Source organism: Ammospiza nelsoni, chromosome 9, assembly GCF_027579445.1.
Source record: "Ammospiza nelsoni isolate bAmmNel1 chromosome 9, bAmmNel1.pri, whole genome shotgun sequence".
Lineage (NCBI taxonomy): Eukaryota > Metazoa > Chordata > Aves > Passeriformes > Passerellidae > Ammospiza > Ammospiza nelsoni.
In genome coordinates, this window is record NC_080641.1 from 18,154,250 (window position 1) to 18,173,972 (window position 19,723).

Consider the following 19,723-nt stretch of genomic DNA (forward strand, 5'->3'; position numbering starts at 1 on the left):
GAAAGCCATTAAGCATATTGAAAGAAGCTCTGGTGTTAAAAAAATCCTCAGGAAGGTACAGTGGGAAAAGAGCACATGGCTGGAGAAGAGCCTGTGAGGCACAGCCCTCCAGCACTGCACTGCCCTGAGCACAGACTCACCTCTGCACAGCGAGTTGTCCACTTTGGGAGAGATTGATGCTCCCTGCAGGATTTCAGGAGCACCTTAACTGACACTTCATAGATGAAAAAAAAGAGCTGAGCTTTCACTACCACTTCATGGGGCGGCAGCATGAGAGCACTTTTCCTAGCATTGCTGAAAAGGTCATGCTGGTAGTCAAGGTCTTACTTGCAATATGCATTTTTTAAGATGAAAGCCACAAAACCCTTGCTCAGCTTAGACAGCTCCACAGCCACCCAGGAGCAGCAGCCATGTGCTCTGGAATTGTCCCCTGCAGCCATTAGGAGACTGACCAGAGCAAGCTCACAAAATGCCAACACAAAAGGTGCAGGTGATGGCTGAAGCCCTGCTCTTCTGCAAGGCCAGAGCCCTGGTTAGGCTGTCTCTGATCCCTGGACCTCGTTCTTTCCATATAAAGCCTGTGTCTTGCTCAGACCTTAACCACCAGGGAGAACTGCAGAAACTACAGCTGCAGACTGGACGACCTTCTGGGTGGAATAATTCAGTGACTGGAAGACTTTAATGCATATTGCATGAGTGGATCAGCTGATCATTTTAATCCAAACCTCTTATTTTCTTAACTCCTCCTCTTCCACACTGACTATCTAAAGAGTTTCACCCTGCAAACTCCAAATGGAAGTTCTTGTGTTGGCAGGATCAGTGCTATGACTAATGGTATCACTGTACATACAGTGTTTCATGAACTGTCACTTTTTTCTTTATCCTTTAAAAATGTCAAACTGAAGATGTCTAACAAACATGTAAATAATGCAAACTGAAAACTAAATTATCAACACTTTAAAGCAGCATTAATCTCACAGAACATGTTGGGCATCTTTATGTCCTATGTTGCCATTGGGCAACTAGAAAGATCTATTAAAATAATACTAAAGTACTAGTCCTTGAGGACTACATAGCATAATTCTGTAAGTACAAGAAATTACTCAAGAAAGAGAATCTAAAGAAGCAGGCTAAAATACCAAAATACTTCTAAAAAGACAAGGATACAGACTGATGACAAACTTTCCTTAGTCAACTTTTTATTAAAATGGAGCTATTTTTACATATTTAAAACACTTTATATCAAAATTACTCAATATTTATGAAAAAATTGTATGCAAATGCATAAAAATATGTAAAATCACAGCTAAGCAATATAAAGCAATATATAGCATGTTTCAAAATGTATTTCAGGACTAGAATACCTGAGTGTACAATAAGCTGGTTTCTTGCATTTCACTGATTTTAACAGTTAAATTTAATAATATATCTGATCTCATATAAAGCACTTTGGTTGGGAGAAACTGCATGGAAAAGGCAGAGATCAAGCAGAAATATTTCTCAAGGCCTGTCTTCAGAATCTTCATCCACATGAAGATCCACTGTTTGAGATGCTAGGAAGGACTCCCATGTAGCAAGGCACTGAAAAAACCAAAGACATTTATGTGAGTGCAGCAGAGAGATTTCTGTGAACTGTTAGCCAAGGAGAAAGAGAATGAAAAAAATAGCAGAATAAAACACATTGTCACAAGCTGCTTTTGTAGGATCATGGTAAGAGCAAAATACGGTTTCCTAGGCAGCTCAAAATGCAAAATGTTAGCTAACATGCTGAGTGAGCTGTAAAGGTCAATTTTACATAATGACAGGCACACACTGTGAGCACTGTAATTGTATGTTGTAGCATGGAAGATGCTATCATTAATTATGCTCTTCTTTAATCTCTTCCTTTAGTTACAGGCAAAGATCTCTTCCAAATAGAAAGCACATTGTCAGGCACTGTTCTCTTGTAATCTCTGTGGATTCCTAATGTATACCCAATTTTCCTTCCAAGTTAAATTAAACCATTTTTTTTTTCTAAATAAGGAGAGAATTCACTTTCCCCCAGAGTAATGGGAAAGAAATAGAACCAGAAAGACAGAGGCTGGGAGTAGGGAAATTGTTATCCTTAAGTGGTATTTCTCGGCTTATGGAAAAATGTATTTACAATTGTAAAAACTATTTTTTTAATCTGAAGCGTCCTGCAGGCAGTAAAATGAAAAAAACAGAAAACCAACAAAACCCCCCAATTACTTTGGTTCAATTTAGCTTAAATGAGTGTTGGCAGCTTGGCAAGCCATTCTAAATCAGAAATTACTGTTGAGAGCCATGGCAAGGCTGTCACAAGGTAACCTGCAGTGAGTTGATGCTTGTTACCCAAAGCACCAGGTTTCTACTATTTCAAGTCTGTCAGTAGAACAGGACAGGCAAATTGCTGCAGTAATTTCCTTGTTCTCAAGCTATTGAAAAAAAGCCCTTGAAATGGAAATGTTCTTAAAAAAATTTGACTTATACATTCATACCTATTGTTCTTGACAATGCAGCTGATTTACTACTTCCTCTACACAGTTTTTTTTCCATGAAGAATCTTTATTATGCACCATAAATAAGTCTATTGAAATTTCCCAGGAAATATATATTAAAACCTGGACAGCACACTCCATTTACCTGAACTTTCAATTAAATCAGTACCCTGAAAACAGTGTTATTTGCTAACTGAAATCTTCTGTCAACAACTATTCAAGCCACAGCAACCTGCTAAGCCCAGCTCATTGAAGCACCTTGTATCCATCTGTCATTGCTTAGGAGACATGAAAATGACCCTGCTTGAACTTGCAGCCACCTAACTCCATTAGACATTTCTTGTGAATGACTTCCAATCTCTGCCATGAAATATGGAGATTTAATCATTCTACACTGAAGAGCCAGGTCCTGGTATAACTGCATGTCTGTGTGTAAGCAGATGAGTGGGAGGATCTGATAATGTTAAATATAAGCTTGAAGAGAAAAACAAAGAATACAAACAGGATGACTGGAGCTGGGGGAATCCATGATGATTCAAGGATACAGAACCAGGGATACCCAGAAAATTAAAGGTGACAAAAGTAATAAGAAAAAGAAAAAAAAAAAAAGCAGTAGCTTTGTCTCTAAAGACATAAGAAAGTAGAACAAGTGGGTCTTCAGGAAAATGAGAGCAGTTAAAACCCCAAGCCAACTGAACTAAAAGATCACAAAGAATAAGCATGAGCTTACTATTGCACGGGTTTTTGGCTATTATCAGGCACGAGATCATTCCTGCTATTCACATTTAAATTCATGGATACCATGAATTTACTGCCCCAGTCTTTCTCTTCAGATCTTGCTGACAAAAGCCCCAAGTAACTTCTGCTGCTCTTGCACACAACATTACTGTTCAGAGTGTATCTAAGGTCTGAATTACTGTGAAAAGAGAGGACTAACAGGATAAGATTCATGTGGAAATCTGCTTTCTTCATTGACTTTTTGGAGAAATGTTATTTAGAAATGGTACACCAGGGAGAAACAGTGACGATACTGCCAGCCTGAACAGTGAAATACAATGTTGAAAACTGACTTCTGATTTAGAAGGTCTTTTTGACCTTTTGTATAAAGCCTTAAAGTTTGATCATTAGATTCTCCCCTACTTCACTGTGGCATCTGAGTCTATCTGAGAGGCTTGAGCTGAAATGTGGCCTCTTGGTTTTGAAATGTCAGTGAGGCAGCTACTAGCAATGTGTCTTCACTGTGCCTCTCAAACTCCTCAATTTCTGTGTTAGAGCCCAGCCTGGATCACCATCCTAGAAAGCTGCAAGGCACAGCTGCTTTTCAAAGCTTTTTCTAGGTGTGGTACAAGAAAACATCACTTTTTCTTGAAGAGTCTTTCATTGGAAATGACAGATTTTTTTCTGAACCACAGTTTAACTGAATTACCACATAAGTCCAAGTTTTGTTATTCCATAATTTCAGTAATGTGAATTAAAACACATGTATTGTCATTGGCTGCAATGTAAAAATGGCTTTGTGTTATCTTTGCAACACTGAGCCAAGGTGCACATGTTAAAATGCAATAATACATTGCTTGACCAGATAGATATGATCTACTCAAGTCTGTCCAGACAAAGATGCAAAGCATTTTTTTCACACAAGTTATTCAGCTTATAATTTATCCCTCTTTATGGAACCAAAACACATTTTTAAAAATGTAACAGCAATGGTGGCTCATTTCACTGTCAGACATCACAGTGCTCCTACAGCTGACAAATTTTATAATTAACCACACCAAAACAAAACTAGATCCCTGTGCCTTAGGGCCAAGCTTTTCACATTGTGAAGCATGAACTGCATTAACAACGTTTTGTTAGTGATGTATACTTCAACATTATTACCAAATGATTTTACTCCATTCTCCTGGGAGGTTGAAAATGGAGATCAAAATAGAGGATCAGCCAGTTTTCACAAAGGAGACAGAAATGAAAAAAACTCCAGAAAATCCAAACAGAGGAAATTAAATGTGTTTGCACAGGATTGAAATTCATAATCCAATTACTCGTAAAAGCCCAATGGAAAAAATAAAAAAAAAGTCTAAATACACAAAATGAAATAGCAAGAACTTAAATAAGGCTACTTTACCTGAAATATTCTGATTACTACTGGACGACACATATCTATTCTGCAACATCATTCTTAGAAAAAGCAGCAAAAAGTTTTTCATATAGTATAATTGCATATATAATGAAAAGGAGATATAAAATTTGAATATGTAGTAAGGATGCTAGCAGAAGCAGTGTGTGACATGCCATGTGTGTTTCTGTTCCAGTTCCCAGTTATCCATGGCTGATACCTTAAAACCAGCAATTGTGATGGAATTTTTTGGAGTAGAATCTGAAAATGAAGTCTTGTTTGTGTCTGAAAGTATTTTCATTATTTCTGTGTGCAGGGGAACAAAAACTAGACCACACAGAAATAGTAATTCTCACACCAAAAAAATCTTCCTGAAATTATTTAAAAAAAAAAATTTAAAGGCTGAAGTGAATGAGGGTTCGAAGATGGACCTGCCTTTGAAGCAACAGGGACAAAGAGGCTCAGATTTTCAGCTTTTGAAAATCTCATGAAGTTTGGTAGCTGAACTCCCAGGCATGGCTAAGGTAGGATGTGATCAACACACAGGAGCAGCCAACTTTCTGCTACACGACTAAATGACTGCTTAAATGCATCACTACAGAGGCCTATAGGGCAAATAAAAAAATCTCATCTATTTTTCTGTAGCTTTTACAAGACTGAGAGGTTCATAAGGGCTTTGGAGTTAGAGGGAAGTTGCTGTAATGGGGAACAAGTATTGCTTTGCCCTAATGAATCTTTTGGATCCATTTATGCCTGTACAACAAATTGTGCTTGAAACACTTAAGAAAATCAGGAAATTATTTATTTTTTTGAGAAATAGTAAGATGTGCCAATACTAACAAGAATCTGACTATATCAAAGGTAACTAATTATCTGATTAAGATGCGGGGATTAATTACCCATGCAATAAATAAAATCAAATTATATGCCTTAAAACCTTAAAAAAGGTTCATCCATGCTCAAGAGAAAACAAATTCTTTCAATGCCAAAACTATCATCCCATTTTAGGAAAAACCACCAATCTGTCTGCATTTCCTGGAGTACCCAACAAGCAGTGGAAACCCAAACTCTGGTATATTTGCTGGATTTGCAATCTATAACTAGTCTTTGGGTTGGACTGTAACCTAGCCACTTATTCTGGTGGTTTTCCTAAAAAAAATAGGTTGCCAAAATTCATTGGCTGCATATGTACTAGCTATACTAAACACATGAGAAAAAAAATGAAAAATTTAGCACATGTTGAATTGCTTCTATTCTTTGAAGCCAGAGTTCAACAGGGCCTGGTTTGGTTCTGCTAGTCTGCAGCAGCAACACTTCAAACCTGCCAGCTAAGTAACACTGCCAGCACCACCACTAACTCTGCATCCTGCTTTGGATTTAGTGATGCTCCATCTTTAGAATATCTATTTCTAAATTTAACAAAATATTCATGGTGGCACTCAGTTTCTCAGATGAAAGCTCCACCCTGTGGACAGTTTGTGATTCCAGCTGTTTGGCAGATACCTCTTCTGGACTAGGCTGTCAGACCATGGTGTCATGCCTAAGACCTCATTAAAAGGAACAAAATAAATGGTGTGGTGTTAACACATGCTGAATCAATGCCATTTATTTCAGAAATAGAAGTAAATTGATGAACTTTTAAAAACTAAAACCGTTTCATTTTGTTTCAGAAAATCCTCCTTATTCTAGCAACGCATTTACTGTCATTGTAAGTACAATATTATTTTGGATTTAAGACTTTGTGGAATACAGAGAGACTTAAGGATGTTTTCAACTCTTTTCCAGAGCAAAGAAAGTACAGAACTGTATGAAGCACTGAGACCAGCTACAGGAATACCAAATGATTGGTCAGTCATGGTAATTCTTGGCTCCTAAATGATTTTAAATATATTATAACAAACCTTGCACATTATCAATTGAAAGCTTTCATTTTCACAGTCCTGCACAGGAGCACCCTGTAAATCTGCAACACTGGGATTTTATTCACGTCTTTGTTACCACAGCATTGAGAGACACAAAACAGCTGTAGAAACAAAGGAACACTTCCTATTCAAGTTTAATAAATGCAGATAGCCAGTGAACTGGAAGACTACAGGAATAACTTCTAAATTGTAAATCTGGAGAAACATAATTACATGTAACACTTTGGAGTAACATTTAATTCATGTGAACACTAATTCAGCTTAAGGAAGAGGTACTCTTTTGTGCTAGCTAAGTGATGCTTGACAAGTTGACAGCAGAATCCTTAGGAGGCAACTACAATTAAGCTAAAACCCAAACAAATGTAAGGTCATATTCTTTGCCCATTGTGACAAAGATGAAATAATATTTTGGAAATTCTAGTGTACTTTGACACGCTACTGTGTTGTGTTTGACCACACTGGCTTGGGTTTATAGTTTTGAAGGGCTGCATTCTGTACTGCATCAGCCATCAGAAAGTACAAGATGCCTGTCTCTCAGTACTTTGTGGTTCCCAAAATCTAAGGGCTGCAGGGAATCACTGTGAACAGAAATCTCTCCTCCTTTAGTTGTGTGCCTGGTAAATGCACTCAGCAAGGGAAGTAATGAGAAGCACAGTGAAATGCTGCTGTAGAGAAGAGAATGGGACACTGCTCGTGGAGAGGCACAGACAGTTTAACTGAGGGTAGGGGGAAGTTGTGGAAAGGATGAGAAGCAGGTAGTGACTAAGTTAGAAAGCAGGAGATGATTTCTTATAGGAGCTGGACAGAAGAACTGGGTGACTGAATCACATTCATAGCATCCATGGTGCCTGGGAAAATGCACAGATCATGCTTTGGGGAAGAGAAAAGGCAGGAAATAACATGTGGGATGTTACAGAAGAAAAGGCTTAGTAAGCATCAAATGGTGCATCAAAAGTCTGAATGAGTAACTTCAGACATGTGAAAGAATGCTAATGAAGCAAGTAATAACTGAACAAGTGAAAAACACTGTAACAGACACTGTGTTTGTGCATGAGTTTAATGAGTCAGACTCTAACTATTACATTTAAGGCTGGATTCTCTTTCCTACTGAAAGCATAAAAACAATATTCCCCTTCTCAGGTTTCTGAGATTCCCTTCCTGAAGTTTCAGTCCCAAACAGCAGGAGCAGATGCCAGAACTGCTTTTCCTGCTGCTTTCTGAAGTATACACTCTTGTAGTTTAAATACACAGGCCTCTGACAGTAATCAGTAATCACTTCTCTAATAATTAACCACCACTGTTAACCATGGGTCTCAAATAAACAAATTTTAGGTGAAAATTCCCAATCAAAATATTAACTTTATCAAGTTCTTTTGAATATCATGATTGTGATGGTGATTTTCTGATAAAACAGAAAGAGATTGGTAAGCTCTATCTTTGCAAACAAGGAGTGATAGAGTTAGCACAATTGTTACTTATTATTGCAACTGCTGTAGTAAGATAAGGTGCTTTTTCTAAAATGTAGATCTACAAAGATGTAACAGCAAAACCACTTAATGAAGATTTCATTATTCAAGAAAAGCACCAATAAAAGATTGTGCCTCAATATAAACCAACTTGTCTGGTATTTCAGAGGCTATTTAAGAACCTCTGGCAGTTAGAGAGAGAGCTGAATAATTTTCTACAGTTTGTGGCTTAAGAACAGTAATTTAATGTATAATATGTGCTTTAGTGCTCTGGATTAAACTTCTAATTCAGCAAAAAAACATTTCTAGACAGGAAAAAGAACCAAATAATTATTTTTATATTTTAGCTAATCATTCACAAAGAAAATATTCTAATATATTCAGCATTGTTTTAACATACATATTGCTGCTATAGAAGTCAGAGACCATCAATAAACGAAGACAATGTAAGAGGATGCCAAAAGCTTGCTGCCTGATTTCTGAAAATATTTTGATCTTAATATGTAACAACAGATTGTCAATGTCCATGCATCTCACAGACTGCATGTTAATTAATTAGACTTGATAATCAAGAGCTCTGTCTTTTCAATTATGTTTTAACAAAATGATTTGTAAAATCAGAGCACTGCCATTGGCTAATGTGCAATCCATAAAAGGCTCAGACTACAGGACTGAAGTTACACATATCAAAATATATCTGTGAAAATGACTAATTTATGATTAATATATAGCTCAGTGCATTCCATTTTTTCCCCCAAAAGTAAGGAGAAATTCTTTTAAAACCTTCAAGACATGTGGGATATTTTCAAAATGCGCATTTCAATCAACAGGGTGTTCCCCATGAGGAAACTTCACAGAATGCTTAATGTATTTTGTTATATGTTTTCAAATTCTCCTTCCTAGCATATATTCTTGGAAATTCTTACCAAGAATATTACCTGAGGCGTTTGAGCTGAAAATAAAAATCTGATGGAATCACACTTAAATGTTTTCCTCATACAGGTCTGAGCCTTTCAGAGGGCTTCTTCTGAAATGCAGCAAAATGTTTCCAAACTGAAATACAGCAGCTGACACTGAACCAAAAATCATGTTCCAAGTTGTTGTGGTTAGTAAAACAAGAGTGCCCTCTGTCGATGATGAACTCAGGATCAACGACTTGGGCACAATAAAATATATTCTGCTTGAAATCTGTCAAATTAAGCATAACTGCCCCACTATTCCCACAGAAACTGATTCCAAAGTTATCAAATATTTGAACTAAAATGGAAAAATTCCTCTTTACCATGGACTTCTTCACTGAAATAATAAAAAAATAACATTTTTGGGAGAAAGAGTTTTACCTCTTCATAGTAACGGAGATTATTCTCAGCCACATTTGTGAATGTTGATCTCATATCCCACTGCATGTTCTGCTTCCATCTGTCCCAATCCGCTTTCAGAGCATTATTGGCACGTTCAACTTTGTCTTCAAGTTTCCCAATCTCTTCTGAGAACTAAATATTAATTTTAAACATTAAAAAATATTAGGAAAATCACCATTTCCAAAATTATTTAAACCAATTGACTGTAGTGGAGATGAAGAGAACTGCAGAACCAAGGCTAGTATTTAACTTAGCAAAAAAAGTCTTTTCCCAGGGATAAATTTAAAATTAATTCTTAATTAATAACTCACTACAATTTTTGAAATATTAATAAGAGAAAATATAGATCAGAATGAAAGTATTACTGGAGATATATTTTATTCCTGAAAGAATTACAGACTCTGGCACCTCTTTACTAGCACTTGACATTAATGCATTAAAACAGAAATACATAGAGGGCTTTACCGAAGCAGAATCAATTGTACAAATTAGATTTGGCGAGGAAAACTGAGAAAATCCTGTCAGAATCTTTGATAACAGGAGAAAACAGAATGGGGAGAAGACAGCAGAAATCAAAATCACAAGCTTTCTGATTTCTTGCCTGTCACATTACCATCTTTTCTTGTGGAACTGTGTGTGACCATATGAGGGAAAAAGAAATACAGAAGCAGAGAAAGAAATTAAATGAAAGGACTCCTACAGAGAAGAAACTCTTTCACAGCAATCCAGGACTCAAAACTTTGAGGGCTACTCTTCAGATATTACTTGCTTCTCATTACTGTAGATGCACAAGCTGACTTGCCAGCTAATGGGAGTAAGTGGACAGCAGCCCTGTCTTTAATGAGTTTTTCTGGTCTTCTCAGTAATTTGGTTACCTATAGTTATTTACTCATCAGCTGCATCTGTTCTGGCTGGCACCAGGTCACAGAACATCTCCTGTCACATCTCCTGTCACATCTCCTGTCACATCTCCTGTGGCTACAGTGCAAAATCCCCTGCTGGGACTGCAGAGCCACTGTCTGCAGCAGGAGGGAAGGCAGGCACAAACACCACCAAAATAAGGAACATCAAGCAGGAAAACTCAATTCCTTGGATTGCTTCCATTGCAACTCAGGTTCATACATTTCTTCTTCATCCTTATATTCTGCCATAAAGCAAATTGTTTCCTCCTCATACCACACCCGTGTGACGTTGGATAGCTACTTTTACTTTCTGCAGAGCTAGTGTTTTCATTGATAGGAAGTTCAGGATTCCAGGACTAACTTCCAGGATTTTAAAGGAATGCTTATGCTCCTGGTAGAACACAGAAACCTCAGAACTCAGAGCAAGACATGGAAAGCCTGGGTGCAGAGCCTCAGCTTGGACCATGCAGGGGAGAACAGTGATCGAGCGCAACAGCAGTGATGCTGCCATCAGACACAAACTGAATCATCAAACACTGCCTGAAAGGGTCACAGAACCTGGATCCCATTCTGCTCTTAAAGAAGCCAAGAACTCCTTAGCTAGTAAAACTGAAAATTTCACCTGAATCAATGTTATCCACAGTCAATAACAAACATTTTTAGTTAGATTTGATTTCCACACTGATTTTCTTTGCCACACTTCTAGGTTAATGACATACTGGTTATTAATGAGGAAGAAAATGAAAAAAAAAAATTTCTACTTTACTGAAAAGCCCAAGTTTAGTTATCTGGCCAAACCACTAATCAAGCTACAGACTATTAACACTGTGTTCAAAATGAAAAGGCTAATCCAAAGCTTAAATGTGGGGGGATTACCTTTAAAGGAATTACAGACAACTGGATTTGGTATTTTGACCATGTTCCATGCTAACTGCCTTTCCTTCAAATACCAAAAAATGAATGTGCACAGAATACTGAAAATGATGATATTTTAAAGATGATTTAGAGCAGGAAAGGCAGTTGAATCCATTCTCTGCTTTTTCAAAAAAAAAAGTTCCTATGTAGGAATACACTACTCTACACACATAAAGAACTTCTCTGACTTAGAAGTCCTGGCTGGAGCTTCCCCTTACCTTGGTCTTTACAACTTTACAACTTTAAGTTATTTTACAGTTTGTTTTTGTCTAACCTTTTCTAGGAACTACAAACTTCTTCCATACTGCAGTCAGAACATGATATGGACAGGCAGACTGTTACACAACTCTGCCTGGATATGCAGTTTAAACATCCCACTCCAAAGCCCCAAAGAAATCACATGTTGTATTAAGCAGGGGTTGGACTTATGGTCTAAAGGCAGCATTATGCCACATGTCACCATGTCAAGTAGACACATTCAAGGTCTACTTCTTCAAAACTGAAAAAACCCAGCAATGCTACTCTCTTTAGCTGCCATGACAGCAGAAATTGAAGAAGAATGGTTTGGAGTTAACTAAAACATCTAGTTTTTGTTAAGTCCAAACCAAACCACACCTGGCGTGTTCCTCATTTACAAGGTGTAAATTGTTACAATTGATCCTGCAAATTAAACAGGATTCTGAATCCATTTTCTTACAAGGATCTCACTGAGGCAGCCAGTGTGAGAAATGAAATCTCCCACCACAGCACTAATCAGCCAGGGGACCAGAGCTCAGGAAGGTGGGAGCCAGGCATTGCTAGGGCAGAGTGCTGCAGACATGGACTGTGTGACTGTAGCCAAGGAGACATGGCCCAATGGACAAATTACATGGTGACAGTATTTTACACCATCTCACTAAGCAAAATAGCACAAATTTCTAGCTGCTATGTGAATTAATCCTACAGCTTGGTGATACTAACCCCTTTTTAGCCTGGAGTTAAAACACAAAATATATTCAGAATGTAATAGATTCAGCATTTCATCTCTTTACTACTCAGTTTCAAGCCTGAACACTAGAATCCTTAAGTTGGCATTTAATGCTTATCTTGCTTTGTCAGAGCACATTAATACCAGCCTTTTTTTCAGAATTATTATCAGCCCTAGTGGCAAGACTAAAACCATTAAAAATGCCCAAACCATAGAGGGATACACCAGCATTGCTGTGTAACCTTCAGGATGGAGTGAGGGAATCATGGAGCAGCATATTCCACTATCTTTTCAGCCACAGCTCTGGAGGTAAGAAATGTCTGGTTAAGCAGGAGGGTACCAAAGTTGGGCACACTCTCTCTGTCAGAGCCTGCATCCAAAATCACAGTCTTCAAACCACCCATACCTTGAATAACAGCCTCCTTTGTGGACCAAATTTGGGAGTAGAAATCAAGGTTCTGGCTTTTGTAGCAGCACCAGCAGCAGCTGGTTTCTAACACAGCTAAAGAAAACATTTTTTTCCCAGCTGATTAGACTAATGTCCCATAAGGTTTAATTTGCAATTTCAGCCTATTTCATCTGCACTGACCTTAGGGATGTTTTACATTCTTCTGCTGTACAACCTTGTATTTGTTAAATCATTTAATGTTTGCCACGACCAATGCTAAATATCTCACAGCCTTTTATCAGCTCTAATGACAGTCTGAGACTTCTTATCTGTAGTGGAAATGTATTTCAAATGAGATTAGGGTTCATGCCACTCATTGTCAGCAAAATTTCTGGCTACTAGATTGCACTGACAAGTTCAATCTGACATCTGTGAGATCATTAGAAGCTACAGGAGGTCTGCATAGGAATAGATATGTACAAATATACCCAAACTTGGTGTCTGAGACCTGTTCCAACAACATACTTGTGTTATGACCACCTTTATAAGAAATAAGTCCGATTAGAAGTGGTAGAAAATATTTCAACACATAATAAAAATGAAAACATATTAAAAAAATGACCAAGAAAATAGTTAAGTCACTTGAATGGTTAAAAATAGCAGTACACCATTCTCTGTTGCCAAACTATTCTTACTAGAAAAAGGCTTCAGCTTCTAATTAAGAAAAAGTCTTCAGGATACAGCTGCCACTCAATTAGAGAACACAGGATTTTATTATCAGATTAGACTAACAGACATCTGTTTTACCGCTCTTCTGAGACTGCAAGAAGAACCAGACTCTCAAAAACAGGATTTTCTGAAATTAGTAAGAAATAGAGGGGTTGGAAAGATAAAGCAAAGATCTGAACACCTGGGGAATCAGAGTGTCCAAAGCCTTTACCAAACTGTAAATGCAGATATGGAAACATACACACAGTGAAAAAAATAAGTTTGGGCAGACTGATTTCAAAATCCTCCTGGAAGCAAGTACAACCATCTCATGATGGAGTAAACCATTGTCAATATCAAATCAACATGGTATGATCAGTACTATGCTAAAATAAAGATATCCCTTTTTTATTTGTAACAGTTCAGGAAAAGGGAGTGCATGCACACTGTCTGAGAGCTCCATCAGATTATAACAGGAAATGCATCCTGAAAAGAGAGCACATCCTGCCAGGCTATGGTGTCTTTTCTACAGTAAACAACAATGAGTCTGGCTGCTAAACAAGCTGTATGGAGCTGAATTCATCTCTGAGTGCACCTGCCATGGCTATCCAACTCCCAGCCTAGGGGGCTTCTCCAACTCACCATCCTCTGAGCATTTTATAAGAGCTTCAGGCTTTAAACTAAGAAAAAAGGACAGGAGAAATAGCAAATAAAGTAAAAAAAAAAAAAAAAAACAAATTACAGAACACAAAATTTCTGCTTCAGGAAAAAAAAAAAAACAAAATCAGAGATATTTACTTAATGTCCCACTGCATTACACAGAGGCAAATTGTTGTATAATATACCATAGCCATTGCAGATATCAGAGTTCAGCAATATATTCTTATTTATTCATCTCAGTGCCAAAAAAATCAAATGAAAATATGCATTTAAAGTGCCAAAAAGTATCTAAGCAGCTCATCTTTACATGGAAACTAATTAGAACAAGCCCAGTAAAAAGTATCTGGAATGTTTAAGATTTTCTCCTTTGATGTACTAAAATGGTATTAGTAATTCCTACATATTATTTACACTGTATAACACTTGGTGTTAATACTGTGCTAAAAGGACATTATTTAGACTGGAGAGTTTAACTATCAAAAATTTTTAAAAGGCCAATTCTCATCCCAGAGGTTGTTTTTATTTGTCTGCTGAGTCTTGCTGGTGGTTTTGGGGATGCCTGCCCAGTTGGAGTCTGACTTAACTGGAATGAATGAAAGTTTCATATTGGAAGACAAAAAATATCCCTGGGCCCAACTAGAAAAACGAGAAACCCGTAAGAACAGAACATTTTACTTTGAATAAGTTTAATGAACAGTTTTGCTGATTCTAATCTCCTCCTCTACCTCTCCTACATCAATGAAGCAGCAGCTATGAGAGCACTGCAGCAACTGTTACTTTCTTTTAATGCAAAAATGAGCCGTGGTCAGGTCTGTGTTGACAAAGGCCAGTGGTTGCCCACCATGACCAGCAGCCCAGCTGCTCAGTGCTGCTTCTTGCTGGTGATGGCCTTTGCCTGGCACAAGAGCTGCCAGAGTGGGGACAGCCCCCAGTCCCAGCCCTTGGCCTCAGAGGACAGCGTCCTTCTGCGCCTCGCTGCTGCTACAACACGGCCTGGAAGAGGCCAGCCTTCTGAAAACACTTACCAGGTCCTTCTCTGTCTTTTTATTGGCTAAAGCATCAACTTTGGAATCCAGCTCGCCTTGAATTTGGTCTCTCCTTTTCAAAACACCCTTAGTAGGGAAGGAAAAAAAAAATAAAGAAGTAAACTGCACCAAATTTTAGCTCTTTCAGAAAACAATCAAACAAGTTGGCTATTTGATAAACAAGACCACAGAATGATACCATTTAATAATTTAGAAATTATATAAGTTTTATCAAAAAAACTCCAAACTTAAAATAATGAAGACTTATTTTTCGAAACATACTTGTATTTTATCTTACAGGTTTTTCAATAATCTTACTAAATCCAAAATCAGTGCCACAAGAATCTGCCATACACAATATCACTGCCAGCTGTATAAACAGAACTGCTACAGGAGTTTACTTGGTATCAACTTAACTTACAATATATTCATTTAAAAACAGCAACATGAGTTTACCAAATCTCATGAACAGAAGTATCTTCTTTGAGTAAAATTTACAAAATAAAGCAGAATGACTAGAAACAGTATACAAGGCATTATTGAAATTGTGACTTTAACCTTTAATATTATTTTGTAAGTGCCAAATATGGTTCTGGCAAATCAGAAAAAAAATATCAGAAAAATCAGTTAAAATTATCACAGGAATGAAAGCTTTTCTACCATTAATATATGTGCTTATTTTCAGAATACATAATTTTTACCTTTTTTGAAACTATCTTATCAGGTATTGGGTTTTTAGCATAATGTCAAAAAATAATTAGAAAGGGGAAGCAATATTACTCATTAAGCTACAAAACATGAACAGCATTTCCAATGCTCATTTGCTCTGAGACCTTGATGAAGCATTACAAATGTCTCTTTGCCTTAGCTTCCTCATCTGTAAAAGCACACTCAGGTATGCTTTTCTTCCAGAAGTGTTGCAAGGCCTTAGTATTTTTGAAAAAATCAGAAGCAGGACATATATAATTACAAATCTCAAAACCTTCTTTTACATTACCTTGCCACAACTGGTTTTACTGCTTCTTCTGTAGAGATGTTCAGTATTCACCTCTAGCATAGGGCATGTTGAAACAGCACAGGGCACAAGCAGCTCTACCTTCTCTAGCTCTCTTTTTGACTGAGTTCTCTCTGAAATTTTGGCACTTTATCAAACATGATAGAATAATTTAAGAGCTTAATTTTCAAGTAATTTTGCAATGTTTCTTTTTGAACAGGTAATCACTATAAAAACCTGGTAAATCTGACTTTGGGTTTTTCTGAGCAATAGATCAGCAATATAGATGAATACTCATCAATACCTTGGAATCTTTTGGTTAGATAAATACAGAAAATGTTTATCTGGAAGCACAGAAGCAAAAAAATCCAAACTGTCTGGAATAGCTTTTCTTCATAAAGAAAAGCTATTTCTCTTTTTTCCTATTTCTTTTGCCTCTTTTAAAGCTTTTAATGATAGCTTGGCAACATTTATCACACATACACTTTAAATTACAAGACAAAACCAATTAACATTAAGGTGCTACATCAACAAGTGCCGAGTTCTAATTGCAAACAAAGGCACTATCCTTTTAAAACATATTATTATACTTCTGCAGGGTTTTTGTACAATACTTAATGGTATCTTGCCACAAAATACACAAATAATTTTATGTGGACCCATAACTAATTAACGCTGTAATTTGTACCCTGAGGGACAGCAGATCTGTTCTGTAGGTCAGTTAGGAAGGGGTTGGTCCAGATGTAAATATTTTAGTTATGAATCCAACTCTTTTCCTAGTTACAGGCTGGACTTTCAACACTGGAAAATACAAGGATTGTATTGTATTGATCACACCTTGTTCTGCACATTTGCAAGTGATCTTGGCAGCACTGCACCAAGGTCCCTGTGATGAGGGGTTAAACACACCTCTGAACGGCTTACTAGTGGGTGACTTCCATAGAGTATTTTGGGTATTTTATTTTAGTGGCTAGCATTTCCCTGGGGAAGTAAGCAGTAAGTAAAATAAAAATCCATGGTGAACGAAGGGAAAGGAACAGTTGTGGAATAGGAATGAGCTACTGAAGGAAGACTTCTCCCCTTGACAGGACCTCATGGCAGCCTAATACTGTGTTGCAAGTGCTGCATCAAGAAAGCTACAAGCAGAAAAATTATGCAGTGGGCAACAGTAAGGTGTGCAGGAAGAGCTAGGTAATCATCCTGGGGCTTGCCCCCAGAAATCTTTCTGTGCTCTGCACAAAGCAGAACGCCTGAGAAAGGGTGAGGGTGAGCCAGGCTGCAAAATAGAAGGCAGTGGGTAGGCAGCATCTCTTCAGTAGCATAAAGACTACAATTGCTTTTGGGTAACATAGAAATTCTGAAAAATAAGATTGGAAGTGGGGGAGAAGATGACCTGCTAGGACAGTAATCTCTTCAGATCTTTAAGCAAAGCAGTACCTACCTCCATCTACCAGAAAAAAATGAGGACTGTGAGATACAGGACATTTTTGTACGGCCCCTTTTTCTGTGAAGCTTGTTTTAAAGACAGCAGTCATTGCAGCAGGAATTCCTAACTCTCAGTAGCTAAGCCTTACTGAGAAATTGGCAATACCTTGCAGAGAGCCACCAAAGGCTCAGTTAACTTGGGTCTTGCTCTATCTATGGACTGTAAGACTCATGCAGCCCCTACCCAGAAACCACTACAGCAGGAGCTGGGTTCCCAGCAGTAACACAACAGATTCTGCAGCTGGCATTGCTCAAAACCTAGACAAAGAGGGGTTTGTACACATGTTCTGCTTTCTGTAGGCAGCAAAGTGGGAATTATGACACACTGAATTCGGTTGCTTTATTATGCTGATTATCCACCAGCACTGACTGTATCAACTCTGGAGTCTGATTTTTTACATCCTCTCCAAGTGTAAGCAAAATACATACATAAAGGGAACTGAGAGCAGTAGCTTATGGCAAAGACTAACACATGCTTATATAATGGTGCAGGGACTGGAAGTTCCCAGATGTTCAGGAAAAGGAAAACATACTTAGGAAGAGCTCCTAGAAAGGGAAAAACCTCTCCACTCCTTTTCCCACACACAATCTGTTACTCAATGAGTTCATATTTTGGCAGTGCCAGGGAAGGTCTTTCTCAACTGCTGTTCCCAAACCCTCACTGCTACAATGCAGAGCTCACTGAAGATGACAAAACTAGATACCCTAGCACAGTTACCCATGGCTGCCTGCCAGGCAGAACTATCAGACTCTTCTTATTTGGAAGGAGCACCTCTTGCCTGATTAGCAAGAGAAACAGGACCAATTGGATTCCCAATAATGGACAGGTATCATATGCCGTGTATGCTTTGTACCGAGTAAATACAGGGACATTTTCATCAGCTACAAATTCTCCCCTGGACGTGGTCACTGGCCTATGTCAAATTTTATACTGAGCCATCAGGAGTCCTTCAGGAAAGCTTACCATGAGAATGTCACTGTAGAGGACGTACTCATGCAGCATGGGCAGCAGGTGCTCTGAGAGCCCTGCCATCCTCCTCTCCGTGGCCCTGCAGCAGCGCTCGATGCAGCCGGCCAGGCCCTTCAGGGAGTCGCCTATGGCCTCCTCCGACGCCGACCACAGCGTGTGGATGGGGCCGTACTCCTTCATCTCACTGCAGTAATCTTAAAAGGAACAGATACACCTATTACTCTTCATTCATAGAGATCTAAGGGGTACTAAGTGCAACTTCATATTTACTGTGAACCAAGCAAGAGACTGACACTAATTTTCAATTTGCTCAAATGACCAAGATAAGTAAACTCCAGTTCACTGTTAATGAATAAACTAATCAATTAATGTATTGTATTTAAGTAGCTTTGAGAAATTTATCAGCCAAAGTGCCCCGCACATTTCACAATGACACACATACTCAGGCAGACCTGAAGAGCTGCAGTCAGACACCAATGACCTGCATTACCTTACACTGTCTTCAAAAAGAGCAACAGGAGCCACGGCAGCTGGTCTGACTTGATGACTTCTACTGCCCTGAATTCCTCTGCTTCTTGGTAACAGTAATGTTCCAAATACAGTCTCAGTTATTGAAACTAGACGCTTTGTTATGTCCCAAAAGCTTCAGAAGAAGCACTGAAGTTCACTCCTGCTCAACAGGTATCTCCTTCAGTAGTTTTTATTAATTTAAATACAGAGATATCTTAATAATTACTTCTCTTATGTAGAAGACATAAGAGAAGTAATTTTCTAGACCAAGTGATAATCCATAAACAGAGAAGGCCCACAAATCACTGTGCCATTTGGTAGAGCTAAACATGGGCAAGTTGCAGTTCACAGGAGAGACTGTGAACACATTGGTCATGCACTGAAAATGCAATTTTGTCACTACTAGATTTATAATGAAGAAATGTCCTAAGAGACAAGAAAGCAGTTGTGTGGAATAAAGAGTGTAATGTTTATTTTGAGGTTATTTGGACAAAAAAACCCTCTATGGAAGATGTAATCAGGAACCCCATGTTAAGGTACCACAAGCAGGAATTCTCTGTATCACAGCTATCAACAATTCCTATTCACAACAGTGTAGCCCCGCACACAAGTGTTCTGACAAGTGTTGTTTGGAAAATCTAGAAAGAAGATATAACCTACCACATTTGGGAGCATGTCAAAATTCTTAAGCTTTCCCAAGAAATATTTTGGTACTGATACCTTGAACCTACAGAACTCGGACAGCTACTTTCACTGAAGGAACAATGTCAATTGTTCCCTCCAGTGAAAGAGTTCCTACTCTTTTCACCGACGTGTATTTTTCTTTTATAACACCC

General features: G+C 38.1%; 1 protein-coding gene across 1 annotated transcript in view; it reads right to left on the reverse strand.

Moving 5' to 3' along the window:
- Positions 1-1,191: 1,191 nt before the first annotated feature.
- SNX7 (sorting nexin 7) overlaps positions 1,192-19,723 on the reverse strand; it is a 29,171-nt gene continuing 10,639 nt past the window's right edge. Inside the window, exons 6-9 of the mRNA XM_059478215.1 lie at positions 18,372-18,571; positions 14,929-15,015; positions 9,343-9,495; positions 1,192-1,581 (exon numbers count right to left, since the gene is read on the reverse strand). Coding sequence (XP_059334198.1) covers positions 1,501-1,581; positions 9,343-9,495; positions 14,929-15,015; positions 18,372-18,571 — 521 coding nt within the window. The 3' untranslated portion in view covers positions 1,192-1,500. The remainder of the gene's footprint in view (positions 1,582-9,342; positions 9,496-14,928; positions 15,016-18,371; positions 18,572-19,723) is intronic.